General features: G+C 46.9%; 1 protein-coding gene across 1 annotated transcript in view; it reads right to left on the bottom strand.

Moving 5' to 3' along the window:
- LOC143286847 (2-hydroxyacyl-CoA lyase 2-like) overlaps positions 1 to 26,942 on the bottom strand; it is a 52,359-nt gene that overhangs the window by 16,398 nt on the left and 9,019 nt on the right. Inside the window, exons 9-10 of the mRNA XM_076594681.1 lie at positions 18,458 to 18,567; positions 16,955 to 17,078 (exon numbers count right to left, since the gene is read on the bottom strand). Of these exons, the coding sequence (XP_076450796.1) occupies positions 16,955 to 17,078; positions 18,458 to 18,567 (234 nt within the window). The remainder of the gene's footprint in view (positions 1 to 16,954; positions 17,079 to 18,457; positions 18,568 to 26,942) is intronic.

A 26,942-nucleotide genomic window follows, 5' to 3' on the forward strand; every position in this document is an offset into this window, starting at 1 on the left:
CGGCGTGGTATATGGAGGGGCCCTGGTGGCCAGTCTCTTCAATGGCATAGAACCCTGGAGCCCATGAGAGGTGTGGGCCAAATATGAGGCCACCTCCCTGTTTGTCTCTGCCCTGTGGCTGACAAAATGGGGCGGGAACTGGCCGAAGAGGGAGTGCTGCTGTGCTGGGATGGACCGCAGGGCAGCCCTCTCCTCCACAGGAATGTTAGAGAGGCTGAAAATGGCATCACGCCGCGCTAGCACAGTATTGAAGTGAAGGCTGGTAGCTGTGTCTGCAGCTGCCGTGAGACCAGATGCTACCCTATTGCCAAGAGCGTGTAACCTCTGGTCGGTGAAGAGGCCCGGCGGGACAGAGGAAGGAGACCCCTTGTCCTGATTAACTGGACACTGTTCCCACAGCTCATTGGCCCTGTGAAGGAACGTGTCGAAGGTGTACGCCGTGGAAACCTCGAGGGGGCAGCGGCGGGCCAATTTGTCCCACTCTGCTAACGTTTTAAAGGATAGGTTAGCTGAAGTGGGGAAGGTGGTGCGCTGTGAGACCAACATCCTGTCCTGTGCGGAGGGCTCTGCTCCGCTGTAGGCAGGGTGGTCCTGTGTGTACCAAGACCACAACCCTCCCTTGGAGGAATCTTTAAGAAACTTTCCCGGGGAAAAGGCGCCCGGGGCAGAGAGGGACTCCCTGCCTGGAGGAGGGATGGAAGCAGCACCCCTGACAGTGCGGGCTGACTTAATAAGCCATACCTGCACCATTTCTGGCACTCTGAGTTGCCTTGTGGTTCTGGAGTTAGAGTCACATGGCGTAAGGAGGGTCAAGGGTAACAAAGTAGCCTGAGGGACTGATTCGGCATACGTGGCCCTATTGGGGAGGGTCAGTTCGAGCTCGGCAAAGTCCGAGTTTGGTTCAGGCTGGTCCCTAGGGAGGCACGGGCTCAATCTGTCCCCCCTGGGATGTGGGCGAAGAGTGCTCATCTGCTTGTTCGTCCTCATCCGAAGACAGGGGCTCCCACTCTTGTTCGCAGTCCATCCCCTGCTGGGTGCCATCCCAAGTGGATGTACCCACTGGGGTGTCCTGTGAGCTGTGGTCGGCCCAGCGGGATGAGCTGGGACGATCCCGAGCCGGGACCATGGCCGCCACTGTTATGTCCTTGACACCTGAAGCGGGTGGGGAGCGTGTGGACCGTAGGTCCAACCATGCTTGGGATGGTGGGTGCCACACCTTTTCAGAGAGGGCGTCCCTGGATGCAAGAGTGACCCACGAGTGCTGTGTGGGGACAAACACCCACTCATCTCGCTGTAGGACCGAGGGCTGGGCAGGTGGGGACTGCCGGCTCCGCCGGGCCGAGTAGGGCCCCTGAGCAGCCGTCGGTCCTGACAAGGAGGCCGTTGTGACCGTGGTGGTCACCTGTGGGTTGACAGAGGCCCGATTTGTGGACAGAGTGGCAATATTGGTCGAGGAGCTCGACCTGACCGACAAGAAGTCGATCCCACTTGTCGGGGCTGTGTGTGTCACCCTGTGAGATGTGCTGGGTTGGGTCCGGTGGGGAGCAGACAAGGGGCTGGCCCTTGGTGCTCCCGGCAACCCAGTGTGCACCCTAGATGCGCCCCAGTACGGGTAGAATGGGGGTAACTACCCGTGGGCACCAGCCATACTGTGACCCAAACCCCAAGGGTCACTGGTGCATTGACCTCCATGAAGGGAACAACCTGGCCAAGTCGGAGGGAGGTCAGGTCCGACTTGGGTGTCAGTCCCGCCCGAAGACGAGCGGGCTGACTGCCCGGAACCGCCTGACACGCACGGGCCTCCCCCAGCAGGGGAGACCGGCCGGATAGCGGGAAGACCTGCAGAGCAGGTTGCCACGCGCCCCGAATCCCCTCCCGTGGGGAGACTGGGGTGGCTTGGCCCGGGGTGGGCAAAGTAGAGATCCCCCCCCGGAACCAAATTTTTCTCCCTCCCCAAAAGGAGGTGGGGGAGGGGGGTCGACAGAGAAGGGAGGAGGGGGAACAACAATGGGGCACGCGAGGGCCGTCTCCGAGTGGGGACCCGGGTAATGGCCGGGCGCGGCCTCCCCTCGGGAGTCCGCGCCTAGCTGCGTGTCCCCACAGCACGGAGATGACTTGCCATTCACCCTTCTCCCTGCCTCGCGCTGGGACACCTCGGGAGGCGACGCTCGTACCTCTTTCCCCCCGGTCCCCTTCATGACCGTTTTACTGGTACGAACGTCGCCTCCGCGATCAGCGTCTAACGACGCATCGCCGCGGTCCGTATCGGGAGGAATCATGAGCTCCGGGCCTGGGAGAGTCTCTTACCGAGTCTCAATCCCAGCATCATGATTCCCTGCCTTCGTGGTATGGCACACGAGGCATGGAACCTGCGCTTAGGCACCCAGCGAAAATCCGACCCCCAACAGAGAAAGGAAAGACAGGATCGACGTAGAGGCAGAAAAAATCGAACGAATCGAGGGTGCCGAGTCGAATCGAGTACACAGAATGTAAGAATACAATAAACACAAGCCGCATGCAACAAAATAAGGCCAAAAGGATACGCTGAACAGCCGAAAAAAGCGTAAGACGAGACAGAGCGTAAACCTGACAAGATGGCGTGGAGAGCCTTGGCCAAAGGAAAGATTAAGCGCTTATAGTTTTTAGAGGCGTTTGATTGGCTGAGAGCGGTGGGCCCGTCTTTTCACTGTTAGCCGCGCGAAATTTGGCCAAGCAGAGGAAACCAATAGGCCTAGTTTGCATCAGTTTGACATGGTACAGTATATGACACCAAATCTGATTTCTTTAGCATTTGTAAGGGTGTGAGACAAGGAGAAAATCTCTCGCCTTTGCTTTTTTCTCTGTATCTCAATGATTTAGAGTTGTATTTGACTGAGCATAAGAGTCCATCTGTTGATCTTTTATTGAATGTTAACATTTCAGAGTTAGATAATTACATGCGATTATTTGTACTGTTGTATGCAGATGACACAATTTTACTTTCAGAGACGAAAGAAGGATTACAGCAGTCCCTCAATGTTTTTCACAAATATTGTTTAGAATGGAAACTAGTGGTCAATGTAAAGAAAACTAAAGTGATGATATTTAATTCTACAAACAAGCTAAAGCCTGTTTTTAAGTTTGGTGATGCATGTTTGGATGTTGTCGATTCTTTTAAATATCTTGGCATCGAATTTAGTAGAAACGGAACTTTTTATAAAGCTAAAAAAATGATTTATGAACAGGGCCAAAAAGCTATGTTTTCGTTACTTCAGTCAGCCAGAAATCAAGATTTACCTTTACATATCATCCTGGACATGTACCAGTCTATGATTGTTCCTATTTTGTTGTATGGTGCAGAAATATGGGGTTATGAAAATGTAGATATACTTGAAAAATTAGAATTGAAATTTTTGAAACGCTTGTTCAAACTGAACAGAAATACTATGACCCAAATTGTTTATGGAGAAACTGGTATTTATCCAATTAGTGTGTTAGTGAAAATGAGATTAGTTCGATTTTGGACCAGCTTAGTAATATCAAACACAGAAAAATATTCTGGGAAAATATATTTGATATTACTTGACTTATATCGAAATGGTATTTATTCTTCAAAATGGATGAGTTGTATCAGACAAATTTTAATAGAAGCAGGGTATGACTGTGTTTGGGATGCTCAATTCTTCTTGGAGAGGGAGTCTTTTTGCAAGAATGTCAACATTGCTTTGAGAGATAGTTTTCAAAATCTATGGAGACATGCTCTAGAGGCGAGTAGTAAATGTTTGTTTTATCGAAATTTCAAAAGTGGATTCGGTAGAGAAAAATATATAAGTCAAATGCCTGATAATTATGTTATCAGCTTCTTCAGATTTCGAAGTAGTAATCATAAGCTGGAAATAGAAACAGGGAGACACCAAGGCATACCACGAGAGTTATGGTTTTGTAAGGTTTGTAACATGTCTGTGATTGGTGATGAGTTTCATTTTATAATGGAATGTCCCAATTATGATCAGTTACGAAATAGATATGTTCCTAAAAAATATTTGTCTCCAAAATCGGTTTTTAATTTTTGTAATATCCTCAAAAGAGGCAAAAAAAGTCATTTTAGCTGTAAGTAAGATGATTAGATTTGCAAATGTTGCCTAGTTATACTTTTGGAGTTAAAAGACATTTGTGTTTTCTCAACTTTTATGTGACATTGTTGTGTATTTGGAAATGTTTGTTATGGGCACGAAAAGAGTATTTTGCAGTAATCCTCCATACTCCAATAGGAGTGAAAGGATAATTAAAACTTGAAACTTGAAACTTGAGCATGTGTGTTTGCATGTCTGTTTGTTCACTTGTTTGTGTGATGTACATCAAACTTGACAGCATGCATATAACTTTCATTATAAATACCACAAGCTCCTATCTGACAATCGTGAGCATCAGTCAGCATCACTACCATTACAACTATCGTGAGCATCAGTCAGCATCACTACCATTACAACTATCATTAACATTACTGTTACAGCACTCGGCTTATATCACAGATTGACATAAGTTTACATTTTAGCCAACAGCAAAGTGAGAGCTGTATTATCAATGGTTTCTCCAGTCAATGGGAAATCTTTTACAGCTTAGTCTTTTGTGAAAGAATATAACTCTCAAACTAGGAGGCAAAATTGCACTGGCTCTTAGTGCTGCTGCCTTGTGGGCTGGTTGGCCTTTGGGAACCATCCCAACTCTGACTGTCCTAAAACCCTCTTGGCCGAGACAGTGAGGATGTAACTTGGGCAAGACACTCTCCACTATAATCAAATTCTTGCCCAAATAGTCGAACAGCAGTTGCCTCCTCTGCTGTTCTGATGGTCATAGTCAGACATGACTGACTATCATGTAACAGCACTGCAATGAAACAATCAAATTTAACTCTCCAATGAACTAATATGAATAAAAGGAAATTTTCTTCCTAAAATTACGTTTAAATAACATACTTACCGTGACCCACTAGTGCAGACTTCAGCAGGGGCCTGACATTCCTGTCCTGTGCAAACAACTATCCGCTTATGCGGAGAAAATGAAAGTAGCTACCGCCGATAACCTCCTGGAAGTAGGTAACCTCCCCTTTGCCCCCCTGACTAGCACCCTTTTTTTGACTCACTTGTGTAAACAAAGTGAGTCTATGTTTTAACTTGGTGTTCGGTTGTCTCTGTGTGTGTGTGTGTGTGTGTGTGTGTGTGTCTGTGTGTCCGTGGTGAACTTTAACATTGACATTTTCTCTGCAAATACTTTGTCAGCTGACACCAAATTAGGCATAAAAATAGGAAAAATTCAGTTCTTTTTAGTCATCTTGTTTAAAACAATATTGCACCTCTGGGATGGGCACAAAAAAATTAAAAAATGAAGCCTAATTATATGCAAAGTGCATTTACTGTTATATTTATATTTTTTGTATTCTCTAAACTTGGCACTTTGATCTGATATTCGACACAACAACAAGAGCAGTCATAATTATCATTTTTTGTTCAAACAGGAACTTCTTTTGCTAAGCATGGAAGTTTTATTTATTTTGCAAACGTTTTGGTGCAGATAGTAAAAAAGGGAAATTACTCTAATTAATGCTAGGGGACTTAATTTGCTTTAAAGTGATCTTTCTCATCTTAAACATTACATTTTGAAACAAGAGAGGCAAGGCCTTCAAGAGTCACTTGTGATGCACTTTAAAAAAAAAAAAATCCAAGCTTTTTATGTATTGAGTATAATTTCAAAATGTAATGTTTAAGATGAGAAAGATCAGTTTAAAGCAAACTAAGTCCCCTACAGAGTAATTTCCCTTATTTTACTGTCTGCACCAAAACGTTTGCAATAAACAAAACTTCCATGCTTAGCAAAAGAAGTTCCTGTTTGAACAAAAAATGATAATAATGACAGATCTTTTGTTGGGTCAAATATCAGATCAAAGTGCCAAGTTTAGAGAATACAAAAAATATAAATATAACAGTAAATGCATTATACTCAATACATAAAAGGCTTGGATGTTTTTTTTAAAGTGTATCACAAGTGAGTCTTGAAGGCCTTGCCTCTCTTGTTACAGCAATTCAACGCAACCAGTGCAGCGTGCAGGGAGAACGGAAAGCAGGGAGGAACGGGAGGGTCTTAAATGTGGGTCACGGTAAGTATGTAACTTAAACATAATTTTAGGAAGAAAATTTCCTTTTAATTACACATACTTAACCGTGATCCACCAGTGCAGAATGGCACGACAAGGTGGAGGGCTTGTCTGTTCTATTGTCAGTACGCTGCGATGGCCTGTTGTGTGACCACCGCAGAGGCAACGCCTCTTGAGCCATCGTCCCTAAAGCGATAGACGTCCCTCAAGTAGATTTCGATGAAGGCTGGGTGTACTGTGTCACCTATGGATATTGGTGTGGGCAAAGAAGACTGAGGTCCGCAGCTGTATTGTGGGGGAGGTCTGTGGACCACAGCTGTGCTGATAAATGTAGTGCAAAGAAAATCGGGTCAGTGTGTTGAATCCACACTTTATTGAAAACCCTTGGAATCAAAGGAAGGGAAGGAAACATGTACCGTATAGGCAGGGCTCAACATTAACGGTTGCCCGACTGCCCAGGGCCAGTAGATCATCGTGTCGGGCAAGTATTGCCCTTACCGAACTTATATTTTCCAAGACTGGCATGTTTTGTTTTAAAAAATATCCATCACGCTCCCGATACCGATCGTCTGACACTCTTCCTCTAGCAGACGATGTTTTCAGTCTGACTGTGACAAGTGGTCACCGGAAAAAGAGAGCTACCATGCAGCTCTAAAAGGTGATTTGCCATTGGTTGCTATTTTTGGAAAGCCAATGGTATTTTTTCTTATAGCGTAGTTCATCTTCCGTCCATCACAACTAAAAAAAATCACGTCACAACATACTCTTCCACTTTAAACAAAAAACAACAACAGAGTTTGTTTCTATGACAGACCTGTTTACCAGTACCATTTTGGGGAAATTTGTACATCAGTACGCGAAAATAGGTTTCAGTACAACTTATGAGGAAAGAAAAAAATATTTTGGCCAACCAGTTTTCTGGTCCACAACAACAAAGTGGGAGTTTTGACGCTGCTCGCGTGGCGACGGGTTCTTTGGAGGAAAGTGAAAAGTTCACTGCCAGCACCTGCCTGTCGGTGTTACATGATGGCCAGCCAGGCCTGTCTGTAGTCAGTCCAAGAGGGCAACCTACATGGATGGCCGTGCCCATCTTCCTTCCCCCCACTGACCCACCCCCACTCTTCCTCCACCTACATCTCACCCCTCCACTGGCAAGGTTGTCAAAATCACTGCTGCGCTATCCCTTCACCACCCTCCCCTCCATTTCTTTGACCGTGAACTGTCTGCCTTTCTGTCTCATTCTGTCTCTCTCACTCTCTCTCCCTAGAATCTCAGTGTCAAGGTCAAGTTGGTTAATCAAAAAGGAAACAGCCATTCTGTAGAATCATAACTTAAACCAAGTCAACACAGACATGACCTCCACAATCCTCCCCCCTTCTCATTCCTTCACCCCCCTCTCCCTAATTTTCTCTTTGTCCCCTCCTCCTGACACCACCTCCCATATCGCAGACTTGCTTATCCTTAACCCCACCCCCCTCCTCACCCCCTCCCTCCTTTTACATGATCAGGCTGGGAATAGCAGAAACGATGGAGTCCAGTTCTGCTGAGGGGATCGACACATATAAAAGGACATTGTTGAAAACTCCGTTGCTAAGCAACCTCCATGTAGATAGAACAGCTGTACCACCTTCCCTCTCTGGAACTGTGACCCTTCACCATCCCCTTTCATTCACTCACACACACACACACACACACATTCTCTCTCTCTCTCCCTCTCTCTCCCTCTCTGTGTCTATGATGCGGGTGAGAACAACTAAACCCATCCTGGAGTGGCCATCCTGGCAAATGAATTTTCAACAGAGCTGCTCTACCAGGCAAGTGAGAAACAATAACTGTTGACCCCATCTAACAGAATCGTACTTGGATCTGTCAAATCCTGACATTGTTTGCCTCACAGTACAAATGCTGGCTTTTCTTTTTAACTCTGCATGTTGCTGTTTGCAGTGGAGGTTAAAAAAAGAAATTTCTGTGGCTGAGTCAGCTGCAAAACATGCCGAAGGCAGTGTTTTGTCAAGTGAGTCTGAGATATAACTTGTTTTGGCTGTTCAAAACAACAGTCATCTTTGGTGAAACCCAACAAAACAAACAGTTAAAGAAAAGGGTTTGACTATTCCTTTGTGTGTGTGTGTTTGTGTACGCGTGCATGCAAGCATTTGGTGATGCATGCAAGTTTCTGAAAGTTGGGCATGTACAAATTCTGTCTGGGCAAGTGAATTTTCCAGTGACTTGCCCGACTGGGCAAGTGGGAAAAAAAGTTAATGTCAAGCCCTGCTATGGGGTTGTCTCACTTGAGCGCAGCTGAGCGCCAATTCAAGGAGGTGCACATGTGGTTTGATCTGATGATTCCACATCGGTTGTGGGCTGATAGTGGAAGTGATATATGTGTTTGAAGGAAACTGTGGCACGAGACAGAGGTAGTCCACCATGTTGGGCTTGTCTTAGGCGTGACAGCCAGATCTGTAGAGCTCCTCCATGCGAGCTGACAGGCAATGGGCGCTCCCCCTGCCGCTTTTTTGTTGCTGCCAAAAAAACAGCACTGGCATGTTGCCTATGCATAGAATGGCAGACATTTGGCAACAAGACACTTGAGGTCCCTGGTGTCTCTGGGACAGGGCTGTGTAATTGCCCAGGTAGGTACCATCACGAAGGGGCATACAGAAGCCTTGGTGGCTTCTCTACCTGAGTGTGGCATGTTGGAGCAACCTGCAGAAAGTTGTCGGCAGTCAATGGCTGGGTTGGATCAGGCTGTGGGAGTGCACTTCATGTGCCTCCAGGTCACTGATTCTCATTCTGTGGTGGAATTCCAAATGGAAGAGGGTTTCCATGGGGAAAATTTTTGCTGAAGGTTCTTTAGTGAGAAAGGGGACCGGATCCATGACAGGCCTCTGGCTGTGTGTGGTGCACACTAAGTCTGGGATGGAGCGGGGCGGGGGCAGGGAGAAAAGTGGCTCCAGATGTGTCGTACTGGCCATTTACATCAAATCACTGATCTGACATACGTTTACAGTATGGCCAACAGCAAAGTGAGAGCTGTATTATCAGTGGTTTCTTAATTGCAAAGGGAAATCGTTTGCAGCTTAGTCTTTCCTGAAGGACTATGTCTCTCACACTAGAAGTCAAACTGCACTGGGACTTTAGTGCTGTAGCCTTGGGGACTAACTAGCCTTTGGGATCCGTCCCAGTGGTGACAGTCCTAAGGCTCTCTTGATCAAGGGACTGGGGTGTTGTTGAGAGGGCCAGAAGTAGAGGGCCCAGAGTGTCTGCGAATCGATTGCGATCGCACCTTAATTTTAGCCTGATCACCCAATCGAGCTATATAATTATGTGACCTGGTTGAAGACATAATTTGACAACAAACAAGAATGCCAGAGAATCAACAGACAGACAGAAAATATGAAAAAAAACTTAGCTGTATGAAGAGCACAGGAACAGGAGTCAAGATGGCTGCCAGAAAAAGAGGGCGCTAGTCAGGGGGGCAAAGGGGAGGTTACCTACTTCTGGGAGGTTATCAGCCGTAGCTACTTTCGTTTTCTCCGCATAGGTGGATAGTAGTTTGCACAGGACAGGAATGTCAGACCCCTGCCAGAGTCTGCACTAGTGGGTCACCGTTAACTATGCGTAATTAAATCAAGAAATAATAATATAAATTGAATACAAAAAAATATATATAAATGATATAAACAATAAACTCTTTTGAAAAAATTAATCATAATCAGTACACAGAGATCTATCTTGGGAAATGGACCAAAAAACAACAAACAAAAAAGCAGAAAATGAACTCCTTTGAACAAAGTTGTACCCTGTAATCACCATTCATTCTTAGTAATCATATCATTGGCAAGAGTCAATGGTAGTCTGCTTGGCCTGGCTAAGTTTGGAGTTGTGCTTAAGTTGCTTTCTCTTGCCCCTGTTCATTTTCCAGTTCATTGACTCACTTGTGTAAACAAAGTGAGTCTATGTTTTAACCCGGTGTTCGGTTGTCTGTGTGTGTGTGTGTGTCTGTGTGTGTGTGTGTGTCCGTGGTAAACTTTAACATTGCCATTTTCTCTGCAAGTACTTTGTCAGTTGACACCAAATTTGACATAAAAATAGGAAAAATTCAGTTCTTTCATCTTGTTTAAAGCAATATTGCACCTCTGGGATGGGGACAAAAAAATTAAAAAAGAAGCCAAATTATATGCAAACTGAATTTACTGGGGGGTTTTTGTTTTGTTTTTTATTCTCTTAACTTGGCACTTTGATCTGATATTCTGACACAACAAGAACAGTCATTTTTATCATTTTTTGTTCAAACAGGAACTTCTTTTGCTAAGCATGGAAGTTTTATTTCTGGTGCATGTCTTTGCTGCAGCTAGTAAAAAGGAAATTAATCTGTAATTAATGCTAGGGGGGTTAATTTGCTTTAAACTGATCTTTCTCATCTTAAAAGGAAATTTTCTATCTAAAATTACGTTTAAATAACATACTTACCGTGACCCAACTAGTGCAGACTCCGGCAGGGGTCTGACATTCCTGTCCTGTGCAAACTACTATCTGCCTATGCGGAGAAAACGAAACTACGGCCGATAACCTCCCGGAAGTAGGTAATCTCCCCTTTGTCCCGCTGGCTAGCGCCCTCTTTTGACGGCAATATGCCATCACCAGCACAGCGAGCAGGGAGAACAGGAAGCGGGGAGGACGGGAGGTTCTTAAATTTGGGTCACAGTAAGTATGTTACTTAAACGTAATTTTAGATAGAAAATTTCCTTTTAATTACACATACTTAACCGTGACCCAACTAGTGCAGAATAGCGCGACAAGGTGGAGGGCTCGCCTGTTCTACTGTCTGTGTGCTGTGATGGCCTGTTGTGCAACTACCACAGAAGCGATGCCTCTTGAGCTATCATCCCGCAGGCGTGCGACGTCTCTCTGGTAGAAGTCGATGAGCCATCATCCCTAAGGCGATAGGTGTCCCTCAGGTAGAATTCGACGAAAGTAGAGTGTACTGTGTCATCTAAGGATATTGGTGCGGGCAAAGAAGACAGAGGTCCGCAGCTGTATTGTGGGGGAGGTCTGTGGACCACAGCTGTGCTGATAAATGTAGTGCAAAGAAAATCGGGTCGGTGTGTTGAATCCACACTTTACTGAGAGCCCTTCGAATCAAAGGATGGGAAGGAAACACGTACCCTTTTAGGGTTGTCTCATTTGAGCGCGGTTGAGCATCAATGCAAGGAGGTGCGTATGTGGTTTGATCTGATGATTCCACATCAGATGTGGGCCGATAGTGGAAGTGATTTTTGTGTTTGAAGGAAACTGTGGCACAAGACAGAGGTAGGTCGCCATGTTGGGCTTGCCTTAGGCGTGACAGCCAGATCTGTAGAGCTCCTCCATGTGAGCTGACAGGCAATGGGCACTCCCCCCGCCACTTTTTTGTCGTTGCCAAAAAATGACAGCACTGGCATGTTGCCTATGCATAGAATGGCAGACATTTGGCAACAAAAGACTGGATGTCCCTGGTGTCTCTGGGACAGGGTTGTGTAATTGCCCGGGTAGGTAACATCACGAAGGGGCATACGGAAGGCTTGGTGGCTTCTCTACCTGAGTGTGGCATGTTGGAACAACCTGCAGAAAGTTGTCAGCAGTCAATGGCTGGGTTGGATCAGGCTGTGGGAGTGCACTTCATGTGCCCACAGGTCACTGAGTCCCATTCTGTGGTGGAATTCCAAATGGAAGAGGGTTTCCATGGGGAAAATTTTTGCTGAAGGTTCTTTAGTGAGAAAGGGGACCGGATCCATGACAGATCTCTGGCTGTGTGTGGTGCGCACTGAGTCTGGGATGGAGCGGGGCAGGGCAGGGAGGTAAGTGGCTCAAGATGTGTTGTACTGGCTATTTACATCGAAGCACTGATCTGACATACGTTTTCAGTATGGCCAACAGCAAAGTGAGAGCTGTATTATCAGTGGTTTCTTAATTGCAAAGGGAAATCATTTGCAGCTTAGTCTTTCATGAATGACTATGTCTCTCAGACTAGAAGTAAAATTGCACTGGGACTTAGTGCTGTAGCCTTGGGCCTAAGTAGCGTTTGGGATCCGTCCCAATGATGACAGTCCTAAGACTCTCTTGATCAAGGGAGTGGGGATGCAACTTGGGCAAAACACTCTCTACTATGAACTGTATAATCAATTTCCAGCCCGGATAGTTGGCACAGCAGTTGCCTCCTCTGCTGTTCTGATGGTCATTGTTGTACATGACTAATTATCATATACTGGTCCTAGGAGGACACCAATCAGCATGGGTAAATCAGGAAACAGCTGCTGTGTGCTTGAGGGATGAAGGTGTCCACCATGCAGGTTCTGCTGAAATGTAAGGAAGCCGAAAGGATGTGACGGGGTCTTGTGGTACAACTGTGTGTCTGAAAGACATGGTACTTGCTTCCAAAGTGACAACAAAGTCATCCTCTGGCAGGCCCTTGACTGAAGGCTGGGGCTCCATGATGGGATAGCCTGTCTAGGCTAGAAACCCCTGGAAGTGTCTCACTGGAAAGGCAGTGCTTGAGAAGGAATGCCCATCTGTAACTACAGCAGTGGTTGTGTGTTGAGGCTGAAAGGATCAGGCAGGGAAGACCAAGTGCAGAAAGTGCTTTCAAACGCCAATTGTTTGAGACGTTGATGCTGGATCTCTGTTCAAGCAAGGTGATGGGGTGAACTAATGGGCTTGAATGCGGCATGTGCCATGCTGGTATGAGTGGGCAGAAAGGTACGCCCCTGTGGCTAATGAACAGTTCGTTGTGCTTTGTGAGACGCATCCATCCTCGTCAATATGTCTTTCTCCCGAGTATAGAGGAAAACACTTATTACCCAGGCCTTCTGCTACTAGTGAGGAGTGGAAGAGATGGACTTAGTGTGGTTGTCTCCTGCCCGGTGGGCAGTTTTTGGGCCTGCTTAAACTTGGAAGGCAAAGACACACACCCCTTCATGGGAGGGCTGGCTAGGATGTAGGGCCAGTGTGGAGCTGTTGTCACAACCACGGTGGTGCAAACCAAGGGTTGTTGTAGGCAAGGGAGGGAAGAAGGGATGCCTTACAAACTTGGAAGGAATGAAGGGCATGTGTGTCCGGAGTGGCACCTCTAAGTTGGACTGCCTCATCCCTCCTTGTGCATCTCCAGCCTTATGGCTTATTGTTGCAGGCAAATGAGTTGGGTTGCCTTGTCCATCCTTGCACCAAGAGAGGGCATTCTTAGCCCTGTGGGTGTGAAGGGGGTGTGTGTGGGTCCCTAAGGACCAGCCACTACTGAAATGTGAAGGAGCATACATTCAGGCGTGAATGAGGCTTTTTTTTTCTTTTTCTTTTTTTTTTCTTTTTTTTTTTTGTGAGTGCAGTCGTCCTCCAAAAGCAAGGTAGGGATGAACTGATGAAAATAAATACATATATGTGCAAAGGGAATATAAACTTCCATCAACTCAAGTGATGATGTCAGAAATATGCCAATGACAAGAGATCGAGACACAAGAAATAAGCGGCTGTATAAGCATACGTCTAGCGTGCACAGATATAACCAAGTAAATGGGTAAGTGTGCATAATCATCAATGGAAAGGAATCTGTCTATGCACCTATATATGAGATGTACATACACATATGAATAAAGTGCCAGTACATAGAGGCCGAGAGTTCTGGGCATTGTGAACAGAAGGCCGCAAATGCAAGTGTGCCTATATTGCTATGTAGGGAATCTCAATGAATAGATGTCAATGAATAGAGATAGAAATATAACTGTACATGTTAATATGAAAGTCGTCTGAACCTATCCCATAAGCACACACACATGTATACCGAGGGATAAGTACACATCTATAAGTGAAAGCAGAAATGTGTATGAATGTAGCAAGATATCTCATAGATATATATGTGTTATGTGTGTGTGTGTATATATATATATATGTATATATATATATACATATATATAGATTTTATATATATATATATATATATATATATATATATATATATATATATATTCATATTTCATGATTGTTGAAGGGGAAATATTGTGATTTATTTCCTGTGGCCAATAGCCTGAGAAACAGCAACAAAAGTGCAGTTGCTATGCAAAGATGTGTAAAGTCCATGACTGGGCATACCGCGTGGGGGGTCGCATGATTCGATGTCACGGCCGCCACCACGGATGCATCGCACATAGGGCCCAGTCTAACGTGCGGATCCAAAACAAGCTGCCTTTTTTTTCTTTTTTTTCTTTTTTTTGGTGTTGTTTCCCCAGAGGGATTGTGGCACATTCCACTGGTGCAACTGTGGGTATGGGTAAAGAGATAGAGGAGATCGACACGTACACTGCCGACTGGCAGAGCCGAGAAAACGCGGATCGCGTCGAGTGCATTCGCGGATCGATAAAAATGACATTAAAGGTAACACTGACCTGAGTGTGTGGCAACAAACCTCTAGAAGTCACCAGAGGAGGTGTAGGAGGTGGCGGAGGTCTGGAGCCGACCGGAGGGAGCGGAGGAAGTGGAGAAGGCGGCGGGTTGGCGTTGCTGAGAGGGCCAGGAGCAGAGGGCCCAGAGTGTCAGCGAATCGATTGCGATCGCGCCATAATTTTAGCATGATTCCCCAATCGAGCTACATAATTATGTGACCTGGTTGGAGACATAATTTGACAACAAACAAGAACGCCAGAGAATCGACAGACAGGCAGAAAATACGAAAAAAACTTAGCCGTATGAAGAGCACAGGAACAGGAGTCATGATGGCTGCCGGAAAAAGAGGGCGCTAGCCAGCGGGACAAAGGGGAGGTTACCTACTTCCGGGAGGTTATCGGCCGTAGTTTCGTTTTCTCCGCATAGGCGGATAGTAGTTTGCACAGGACAGGAATGTCAGACCCCTGCCAGAGTCTGCACTAGTTGGGTCACGGTTAAGTATGTGTAATTAAACACTGTTTAAACCAAGAATCTAAAAATGCATTCAATGTGTAAACATTTATACTGCATTGTATTGTCCTTGAACGAATAAACTTTGTTTAAACCAAGTGTCTAAAAATGTGTTCAATGTTTTAACGTTTATAACTGCACTGAATTATCTTTGAATGAATAAATGTTGTTTAAACCAAGTGTCTTGTGTGTGTGTGTGTGTGTGTGTGTGTGTGTGTGTGTGTGTGTTGGAGCTCATGTACGTTTATATGTATTTGACTGTGCTTTCATATCTATGAAACTGCGTTTTGGGGGCATATCTGTTATGCATGTGTGGGTGTATGTGTGAATGTGTGTCTTCATGTTTTATATTTATTTGCTTATTTATCATCATTGTTGTCTTATTTATTTAATTATTTATTTATTATTATTATTATTATTTTATCATTATTTTCATTACTACTACCTTTTTTTTTTCTTTTTTTTTTTCATCATAATTATTATTTATTTATTTATGTACAGAGATCAGGTTGGGTTCAATAGACAATAGGTCATATGACCGGAAGAACATAAAATCAATAGGTCATTTTGAAAATCAGTATGTCAAATATCACCCGTCCCAGGCTTTTTCAAACTTAATAATGCACAAATGAAAGGAAAATGTAACACATTGGCCATTCTGGTCATTCATTGACTAGAAAAAAAAGAAGTTAAGAATGTCATTGATTTCTGACAAGAAAATGCAATGTTCTGGTCTTCTGCGTTGACTAGAAAACATACGACTGGCTCATTTACTGCTGTCAGGCGATTATGCCTTGCGGGAAGATGACGCAAGGACAACCCTTGGTTTTGCAGCCTTCCATGCACCGAGGGCATCTTCGGGTGCCACCTTGCCCAGCTTGACAGAGAGCAGCTTGTTTTGTGTGAGGGGGTTCAGCCTGTTTCTGAGGGCTGTCAGAATTCGATTCTGTGCGCTGAACCCCCTCTCACAATCTGCTGTCCCGGAACTGCACTCGGTTAATGCAAAAGTGGGAACGCCAATTCTTCTCGCCGAAGCTCGCGAAAGGCAGCGATAAAGATTCGTTTCGGATTTCGTTTCGTCACGGATCCGTATTTTAATAAACCAGTTTATAGTCATTTCCTGTAGGAGCAGACGACAAAGCGACCGCAATCGTTAAAGAGAGAGAGAGCGAGAGAGAGAGAGAGAGATGGTTACTTTGGTTGACCGACAATAAGTCATGTGACCTGGCAACTTGAAAAACAATAGGTCATTTCAAAATTAAATGCGTCAATGACCGATGACCGATGTCGAACCTGATCCCTGTATGTATGTACGCTTATATATATTTTTTTTTTTTCTTTTTTTTTTCTCAAGGCCTGACTAAGCGCGTTGGATTACGCTGCTGGTCAGGCATCTGCTTGGCAGATGTGGTGTAGCGTATATGGATTTGTCCGAACGCAGTGACGCCTCCTTGAGCTACTGATACTGATACTGATAAACCAAGTGTCTAAAAATGCATTCAATGTTTAAATGTTTATAACTGCATTGTATTGTCCTTGAATGAATAAACATTGTTATAACCAAGTGTCTAAAAATGTATTCAATGTTTTAACGTTTATAACTGCACTGTACTGTCTTTGAATGAATAAACATTGTTTAAACCAAGTATCCACAGATGTATTCAATGTTTTAATGTTCATAACTGCATTGTATTGTCATTAAATGATTAAACGTTGTTTAAACCAAGTGTCTAAAGAAAGAAGACAGCAGGTGTCCTCAACCTTTCTGTTTTCTCATCAGAAGAAGAGATATACAACAATTATTGTTTTTCCTTTCCTTTCCTCTCTGTTAATGCCTTATCATATATGTGTTTTCAGACAGACCAGCAGTTTGTATTCCTGTCACAATGCACAACCAGGTCAAACCTGCTAAAATCACCACATCCGCTTCCTTCAGCGCGTCTCGTCTTTGCTGCCTGACTTGGATGTTGCTACGGCGACCCAACAGGCCCCGAGACATGCCGCCCAGAAAACAGGGAATTCCTAGAGCCTGGGTTTGTAACACACACACACACACATCAAATGTGAACAACACAAAAACTCTGTCGTTGTAAAATGTAATGTCTGCACTGACAACCAAAACAATATGCTGAAAAAATAGAAAGAAAAACAAACAAAAAAGTGTCCACAAAGAATAAAGTAATGGACAAATAGCATATAGCAGGTTACTATTCCACTTTCTCCTCTTTCGCTTCAAGTCCCTCCCTTTCCACCTCAAAGCAAAACAACACATATATACCTCTATTTGACTGCGCTTGAAGAATCCCAAAGAGAAGTTTAAGTGAACTGTTTCTAACTTGTAACTTGGCCAATTAGGCACACTCACTTGCTTGTAAAACAAGAAATGCTGAGCTTTCCATGTAAAAACCAACTACGTCCACCACAGAACTTACAGAAAAGGGAGGAAAAAAACATCACTTGGTCACTGCTGGAGTGGCAGAGTTATTTGGAGAGTGTTTCTTTTTTCTTTCCGTGCTTATTTTTATTTATTTATTTATTTATCTTTTTTTTTTCAGAAGGAAAGAGGGATACAACATACAATATGTTGTTTGAATGACATTGATAATGAAATAAGACTAAGGGCTACAATACCTGTGTTATTATGGGTGGTTCATCAGTGAAAAACAAAACAAAATATGTGTTAAACAGGTTGAATATTATTTTTCTGTTCCGTTTATTAAGCAGTACTGAACCATTATTTCTTTTACCATTTTTGTTGGTGTCTATGAGCTTTCAGAGAATCACAGACTTTGATAAAAAAAAATATTTAAAAAATTAATTGTCAAAAGTATCAGACATACAAAGCAGTGACAGATTTTGATCACATTTGTCCAAAGAATAATGTATTCAACACATAAAGCAATAACAGACTTTGGTGAAGCTTGTCACAAGTATAATGCACCTGACACACACAAATCAGTGAGAGATTTTGAAGAAGTTTGTCACAGGTACCATCATCTTCTTTTTCTGCGTTCATGGGCTGCAACTCCCATGTTCACTCATATGTACATGAATGGGCTTTTACGTGTATGACCGTTTTTACCCCCACCATGTAGACAGCCATACTCTGTTTTCGGGGGTGTGCATGCTGAGTATGTTATTGTTTCCATAACCCACCGAATGCTGACATGGATTACATGCATATTTGATCTTCTGCATGCGTATACAAATGAAGGGGGTTCAGGCACAAGCAGGTCTGCACATATGTTGACCTGAGAGATCAGAAAATCTCCACCCCTTACCCACCAGGTGCCGTTACCGATATTTGAACCCGGAACCCTCAGATTGAAAGTCCAACACTTTAACCATTCAGCTATTGCGCCCATCATCACAAGTATAGTGCAGTTGACACAGAAGGCAGTGACTGACCTCTAGAGCAGCACGCAGGTCGTCCACAGGGGTGGGGGGCAGTGTGGCCTGACTGCCCAGCAAGATCACCGGCTTCTTTGCCTTGGACACCAGCTTCACACATTGCTGAACTGCAACAGGAGGTCACCTCTGATGAAGGTTGTAACGGTACCATGGAACCACACAACTCACTACTAACTAATCCTAGGAGTCATATCAGTCACAAATGATTCAATTATTGGAGTCAAATAAATCCAGTTTAAATTTAAGCGTTCATTGTGGGAGTCATTTAACTTGTGATGGTCTGGTCAGGTCATTAGATCTGCTACTGGTAACCTGTAATCCAGTACAACCTGTTCAGGGTCGGGATGCCGGCGACTAAACCGGCACTCCCACCGCTCCCTTCCAGGACTGGTGAGGCAGGTGGCTAGACACCCTTATGGAGATCCATAAAAGGGCGTTGGCTCAGGAGAGCCACCGACGGCCATCTAGCTCCACCGTGCTGTGTGCATGCCACACGCAGTTGGCCCCCGGGGTGTGTCTACCCATGCATGCAAAGTCTGGATCCGGCAGAATCTGCGGAAGAAACCTATCAGTTCAACGGAGAGGAAGGCGGTTACAGCAACGCACTGTGGAGTGCAGAGAGCAAGATGAGACACCAAAAAGATATCTTGGTCATCCACTGCATCCGTGCTCATCCTCCGGTCGTCTCGACTTAGTCTTGCCACTGGAAATTGGTGGACCCGGACGAGAGAGTGAGGTCGACGTTGCGCAACTCCTCTTCACTTTAAACAAACTCATCGCGCAAGTCATCAGTCATCCATGCGGCGCCGAGTGTTAGACAGACCATCGCCTTGTAGTCTCGAAGCTGAATATTCGAATCCAGCCCAAGAGACGCCCCCAAGGCCATAAGGCTCCAAAACGGCTCAACATCGCTAAGCTGAAAAACATCACCATCAAACAGTCCTTTGTGGAGCTGCTGGAAGATCGTCTGGAATCCGCCTCTCTAGACAACCAGAATGTGGAGTCTGACTGGAGGACCCTGCGTGAGCTGATCTATAGTACAGCTTCAGAGACCCTGGGACTCATGACCAGAAAGCACAAAGACTGGTTTGATGAAAACTGTGATGAAATCAAGCAGCTTCTGGATGAGAAACGCCGTCTGCATCAAGCCTACCTGAGCAACCCAAAGTCCACATCAAAAAAGGATGCATATGATGCCATCCGCAGGACTGTTCAGCAAAAGTTACGCCAGATGCAGGATAAGTGGCTGAGTGACAAAGCTGATGAGATCCAGGGATATGCTGACAGGCACGATATGAAGAGGTTCCATGATGCCTTAAAAGAAGTATACGGCCCCACATCCTCAGGATCATCCCCCCTCCTAAGTGCAGATGGGAATACCTTGATCACCGAGAAGGAGAAAATTCTCGAACGCTGGGCTGAGCACTTCAACAGTGTCTTAAATCGCCCTTCCTCCATAAATGATGAAGCCATAGACCGTCTCCCACAAGTCCCCATCAACGAAGCACTGGACGATCCGCCAACACCTCTTGAGACCCAGAAAGCAATCCGTCTGCTATCCAGTGGCAAAGCACCTGGCTCAGACTCCATACCAGCAGAGGTCTACAAGGATGGAGGCACTGTGCTGACTGAGAAGCTCCATCAGCTGTACTCACTCATATGGAAAGAAGAGACGATCCCCCAGGATTTCAAAGATGCATCTATCATTCACTTGTACAAGCGAAAGGGGAACCGGCAAGCCTGTGATAACCATCGGGGCATTTCCTTGCTCTCCATCGCAGGCAAGATACTTGCCAGGATCCTACTAAACCGCCTCACAGCACACCTTGACCAAGGTCATTTGCCTGAGAGCCAATGTGGATTCCGGAAAGAGCGCGGAACCACCGACATGGTGTTTGCTGCAAGGCAGCTGCAAGAGAAATGTCAGGAGCAAAATGCTGATCTGTTCTCCACCTATGTCGACCTCACTAAGGCCTTCGACACCGTGAGTAGAGAGGGACTGTGGAAGATCATGGCCAAGTACGGATGCCCTCGGAAATTTATTTCCTTGGTCAGCCAATTCCATGAAGGCATGCAGGCTCGAGTCCAGGACAAAGGCGAAACATCTGCTCCTTTTGCTGTCACAAATGGTGTCAAGCAAGGTTGCATCCTGGCTCCAACGCTGTTCAGCCTCATGTTCTCTGCAATGCTTACTGATGCCTTCAGAGATGGCAATGTTGGAATCGGCCTAAAGTACCGAACAGATGGCAAGTTGTTTAACCTCAGAAGGCTTCAAGCAAAAACGAAGGTCATGACAGACATCATCAGAGACTTTTTGTTTGCTGATGATTGTGCCCTCAACGCTGGATCTGAAGCTGACATGCAACTCAGCGTCGACAAGTTCGCCACTGCCAGCAGGAACTTCGGCCTTACCATCAGCATGAGGAAAACTGAAGTTCTCCATCAGCCAGCCCCAGGGAAACCCTACGTTGAGCCCAACATCACAGTCAACGGTCAGAGACTCAGTGCGGTGGAGCGGTTCACATACCTTGGCAGCACACTGTCACGAAATGCGACCATCGACGAAGTGAACGTCAGGATTGCAAGAGCAAGCGCAACTTTTGGTAGACTCAATGCAAATGTCTGGAACAGAAGAGGCATTAGTCTTGAGACCAAGCTAAAGGTCTACAGAGCAGTAGTTCTCCCCACACTACTGTACGCCTGCGAAACTTGGACAGTGTACCAACGACATGCCAAGAAGCTGAACCACTTCCACACAACATGCCTCAGGAAGCTACTGAACATCAAGTGGCAAGACAAGACCCCAGACACAGAGGTGCTCGCAAAAGCCACCCTTCCCAGCATCTTCACCATCCTGATGCAGTCCCAGCTTTGCTGGGCTGGACACGTGGCGCGCATGCCAGACCATCGGCTGCCCAAAAGGCTCTTCTATGGCGAGCTGCAACAAGGGAAGAGATCACACGGAGGTCAGAAGAAGCACATCAGAGATACTCTGAAAGTCTCTCTGAAAGTGTTTGATATCAACCCTGACTCCTGGGAGGAATCTGCAGTGGACCGTGACAAATGGCGCGCTGCTGTGCACAAAGGCGCCAAGTTGTGCGAGGCCAACAGGACTGCTGCAGCTGTTCAGAAGAGGCAGGCCAGAAAGTCACGGGCAAACAAGCTCCCTGACAATGGTATGCCTGTCTTTGTCTGCCCCATCAGCGAACATTTCGTGCGCAGATTGGACTATTCAGCCATCTGCGCATTCACAGATAGATTCATGAGCATCATCCCCCCCAACCCACCACCACCATCCCCCCATCCCCCAGCTGGATGACAACGATGGTCATCATCGATCTCAATGGACACACCACCACCACATTTAACTTGAACTAACTGTTCACTGTGGTGTAAGGTAACTTTGAACTAACTGTTCAATGTGGGAGTCAGATAACTCAGAATTAGCTGTTCACTGTGGGAGTCAGATAACTCAGAACTAGCTGTTCACTGTGGGAGTCAGATAACTCAGAACTGGCTGTTCACTGTGGGAGTCAGATAACTCAGAACTAGCTGTTCACTGTGGGAGTCAGATAACTCAGAACTGGCTGTTCACTGTGGGAGTCAGATAACTCAGAACTAGCTGTTCACTGTGGGAGTCAGATAACTCAGAACTGGCTGTTCACTGTGGGAGTCAGATAACTCAGAACTAGCTGTTCACTGTGGGAGTCAGATAACTCAGAACTAGCTGTTCACTGTGGGAGTCAGATAACTCAGAACTAGCTGTTCACTGTGGGAGTCAGATAACTCAGAACTGGCTGTTCACTGTGGGAGTCAGATAACTCAGAACTAGCTGTTCACTGTGGGAGTCAGATAACTCAGAACTAGCTGTTCACTGTGGGAGTCAGATAACTCAGAACTGGCTGTTCACTGTGGGAGTCAGATAACTCAGAACTGGCTGTTCACTGTGGGAGTCAGATAACTCAGAACTAGCTGTTCACTGTGGGAGTCAGATAACTTAGGACTAGCTGTTCACTGCAGGAATTTATATCTATAGCCGTTATCTCAATGAGTCACAGACGAGTCAGAAAGGATCCCCTCAGTCCCCCTAAAAGGAAATTTTCTATCTAAAATTACGTTTAAGTAACATACTTACTGTGACCCACTAGTGCAGACTCCGGCAGGGGTCTGACATTCCTGTCCTGTGCAAACTACTATCCGCCTATGCAGAGAAAACGAAAGTAGCTACAGCCGATAACCTCCCGGAAGTAGGTAACCTCCCCTGTGTCCCCTGGCTAGCGCCCTCTTTTGACGGCAATATGCCATCACCGGCACAGTGAGCAGGGAGAACAGGAAGCGAGGAGGACGGGAGGGTCTGAAATTTGGGTCACGGTAAGTAAGTTACTTAAACGTAATTTTAGATAGAAAATTTCCTTTTAATTACACATACTTAACCATGACCCACTAGTGCAGAATAGCGCGACAAGGTGAAGGGCTCACCTGTTCTACTGTCTGTGTGCTGCGATGGCCTGTTGTGCAACTACCACAGAAGCGATGCCTCTTGAGCCATCATCCCGCAGGCGTGCGACGTCTCTCAGGTAAGTCGATGAAGGTGGCAGGGTTTTTCCAGTACGCAGCATCCATGATGTCTTGCAGCCGTGCTGAGTGGGCTAAGGCAAGAGAAGAGGACCATGCTCTGACTTCATGTGCTGTGGCTGAGGAGGCATCAAGTCTCAACCCTGTGTCTGCATATGCGCCTTTAATCGCATTGACTATCCATTGAGACAGAGACGTCTTGCTAATGTCACGCGGATGGTCCAGGTTCCAGCTAATGAAGAGGCGTCGTTTGGACACTCGGAAGGGACGCGACGTTTTGAGGTATACGTGCAGGGCCCTGACCGGGCAGAGGAATCTGTCCTCGTCATCATGGGCTAGAACGGAAGAGAGCGGTTTGATGAAAAGAATGGGAGAGGGTGTACTGGGAGTTTGATTTTTGGCAAGAAATTCGGGGAGGAATCTAAGTGTGATAGATCCGTCTGGCTTAAAGGCTATATCTTGTGTGATGCCACTGAGGGCATGTACCTCACTACACCGCCTACCTGAGGCTAGTGAGATGAGAAAGAGTGTCTTCATGGAGAGTAGCTTGAAAGGAGCTATAACAAGGGGTTTGAAGGGGGCCTTGTGGAGGTATTTTAGGACCAGAAAAAGGTCCCATGAAGGGGTCCAAAGGGATTTACATGCATGACTGAGGGAGGCCCCTCAGACCAGTGCTCTGAGCAGGGGGTCATCTGAGAAAGAGGGCCCACCCAGTTGCCGAAGAGTGGAGCTGATTGCAGCGCAGTGGACGCGTACTGCGGAGGCAGAGAGGCCTATGGAGAAGGAGAGGAAGGCAAGGAAGTTGGCGAGATCCATATTGGATGGGTGTGTGGGATTGACTGAGTGGGTTGAGCACCAGGAGAGCCAGCGGTTCCAGTGTGCAGAGTAAACGCCTTGAGTGCCTTTGCGATGTGACCTGCAGACAAGGTCAGCCATGTCATCGGAGGTGCCTAGTGCTGACAGAGATTCCCGCACAGTAGCCAGGCGTGTAGGTTGAGGACCTCTAGGTTTCTGTGGGGAATACCCATGTGGGGCTGAACCAGGGAGCGTCTGCCAATGTGAAGGCGGAGCGGGGGAACGCGAGTGAGGTGGAGAAGGTCGGGGAACCACAGCTGTGCTGGCCAGTGGGGTGCGATGAGAATCAAGGTGGCACTCTCCAACCTTGCCTTTCTGAGGACTTTTCCCATGATGGGAAGTGAGGGGAACCCGAAAGGTTGGACCAGCTGATCGATAGGGCGTCTATGACCCAGGCCTGCGGGTCTGGGACTGTGGAAACGTATGTTCGAATGCGGAAGTTGAATCTTGTGGCAAAGAGATCCACATGTGGTTTGTACCAAAGGTCCCAGATCGGCTGAAGAGTTGAGTGTGACAGGGTCCACTCCATTTGTAGCACTGTGTGGGATCTGCTGAGGTAATCTGCTAGAATATTGAGCTTGCCTGGGACATGTCGTGCTGTCAGGCAGATGTTGTGTTCTTGACACCAGAGGAGGACTGTCTCCGCACACAGGGACAGCTGGTGTGAGTGTGCCCCCCCCCCTCCACCCTGTTTGTTTAGATAGCATGCTACCGTTGTGTTGTCCATGCACAGCATGATCGACCTGTGCAAGACATGGGGGAGGAAGTGCTGGAGGGCAAGGAAGACTGCCTCCAGCTCCAGCTTGTTGATGTGCCACAACTGCTGTTGCAGGGTCCAAGTCCCCAATGCCGTGTGGTTCTCCATGTGGGCACCCCAGCCCATGTTGGAGGCATCTGTGTACAATTCTGCATCCGGTGTTGGGTTCGAGATTGGAACCCTGGCCTTGAGCCACTGCATGTCCATCCAGCACTGGGTCGACTGTGAGAACCATGTGCCCAGAGGTATATGGGTGTCCCATGCCTGTGAAGACTGGGACCACCTGTCCTGGAAGTGTCGCTGAAATGGACGTTTGTGTAGTCTCCCTAGCGTAACCAGTGCAGCGAGGGACTCCATGAAGCCTAGCAGAGAGGCAAGTTCCCTGGCAGACGCCGAGGTTGCCTGTGATAGCTGAGACAGGAGACTGTGTAGCATGTGGAGGCAAGGCATGGCCAGACGTATGGTCACTGTTACCGAATCGATCGCCATACCCAGGAATTCGAACTGCTAAGAGGGCTCCAGTTCCAATTTTTCTGCATTCATGAGAAAGCCCAGCGATTGGCACTGGTTCCTGACAAGGTTCAGGTGGTGCTGGCAGAGGGCCCTGCTCTCCGCAAGGATCAACCAGTCGTCTAGATAGACCCTCAGGCGTATGCCCTTGCTCCTGAGGGCTAGGCATAGTTCCCTGACCACACTGGTGAAGACCCAGGGGGCTGGCACAAGGCAAGATGGATCGGCTCTGAACTGGAAGGACTTGCCATCCCATGAGAAGCGGAGCCACTTGCAGTCCCTGGAGTGAATCAGGATATGGAAGTATGTGTCTGTGAAGTCTATGGAGACTGCCCAGTTGCCTTGCCTGATGGAGTCCCTGATTGATGCGGGTGTTTCCATGCGGAATGGTTTGTACTGGAGGTACTTGTTTAGAGGGGAAAGGTCTAGAACCGGCCGCCATCCACCGGAGGCTTTGGGGACGACAAAGATGTGGCCGAAGAAGCCTGGTGACAGAGGAGGAGCTTCCTCTATGGCCTCTTTGTGGAGAAGAGAAAGGATTTCGTCCCACAGGGCTGAGCAGGCTGCATCGCCCTGGGGGGGGGGTGTGGGGGGGGGGGGGAGGGAGGATGAGAGAGGATGAGAGGTGCCTTGGAGGAGAGCCAAGGTAGGCGAAACCCCGACCCTATCACCCGGAGGACCCACTCGCATGCTGGAAGAGACAGCCACGCTGGCATGTGCCTGGATAGGCTGCCAGGTGCACGAGTGGCGGGTGAAGGGCGGGGGTGAGTCATTAGGGGTGGGCCAGTCTGGAGCTGGCTGTCAGCCTGTGTGGAGGCTGAACTGCATACTGCTGACGCCTGTACGCCCTGGGTTGCACTCTGGCGTTTGAGGAGGAAGGCTGATTTGAGCGCAGCCTGAAGGTGGCAACATTGCTGTGCCAGAAGGTATATGGCTGATGCTGCGGAGCGTGCCGCAAGTGTGCCGAAGTGCGGAAAGGGCCCGCACCAAGGGCAAGGTCCCTATGCAAGTCTTATGGCCACAGTGGGGAAGCCCTGACCGAAGAGGGAACCGTTGGTGGGGGTAAGTGCTCTGAGGGAAGCGTGTTCTGGTGGAGAGCGCACACATGGGGATTGGTCAAGCACAGCATCCCTCCTGGCCAAAATGATATTCATATAGGCCTCTGATTGTATGTCTGCAGAACACATGAGAAGCTGACTGATCTGCTGGACGAAAGGGGAGAAAATGGTAACGTCAAGGTCGGCTGGTTGCTCAGTGGGGGTTTCCATGAGGGCCCTGGCAAGGCCCACATGGAAGCTTTCCATGGCAGCAGTCGATTCTAAAGAAGATCTGAGAGCTTCCTCCAGATCCATGAGGAATTTGTCATTTAATGTTACTCTGCGACTGTCATGCAAGTTTTGCGGGAGAAGTAGGAGGTCCTCATGAGAAAGAGGAAGGGGTCTTTGAGGAATAGGGCCCGGAGCTAGAAGTGGAGGTTTTGAAGTGGTTCAGGGCAGAGTTTTCAGGAATTTCCCTCGACCCATTGCAGCTGGAAAATTTGGAACAGAGTCAGAGGGGACATCACTGATGGGTTGGCCCCTGATGCGTGCCAATGTGTTCTGCACAGCCTTAACTACCAGGGTCTATTGTGTAAGAGCAAAGTGAGGGGCATGGGAGGATCTGTGGATGCCTATAACCTCCATAGCACCACATGTTAGAGGCGTGCCCGGTGCGCAAATTGTCTCCACCCTATCTGGAGTGTAGGAAGCTAGGAGGGCTAGTGCTTCTTGCAAGGAAACCAGCTGA

Source organism: Babylonia areolata, chromosome 10 (genome assembly GCF_041734735.1).
Source record: "Babylonia areolata isolate BAREFJ2019XMU chromosome 10, ASM4173473v1, whole genome shotgun sequence".
Taxonomy (NCBI): domain Eukaryota; kingdom Metazoa; phylum Mollusca; class Gastropoda; order Neogastropoda; family Buccinidae; genus Babylonia; species Babylonia areolata.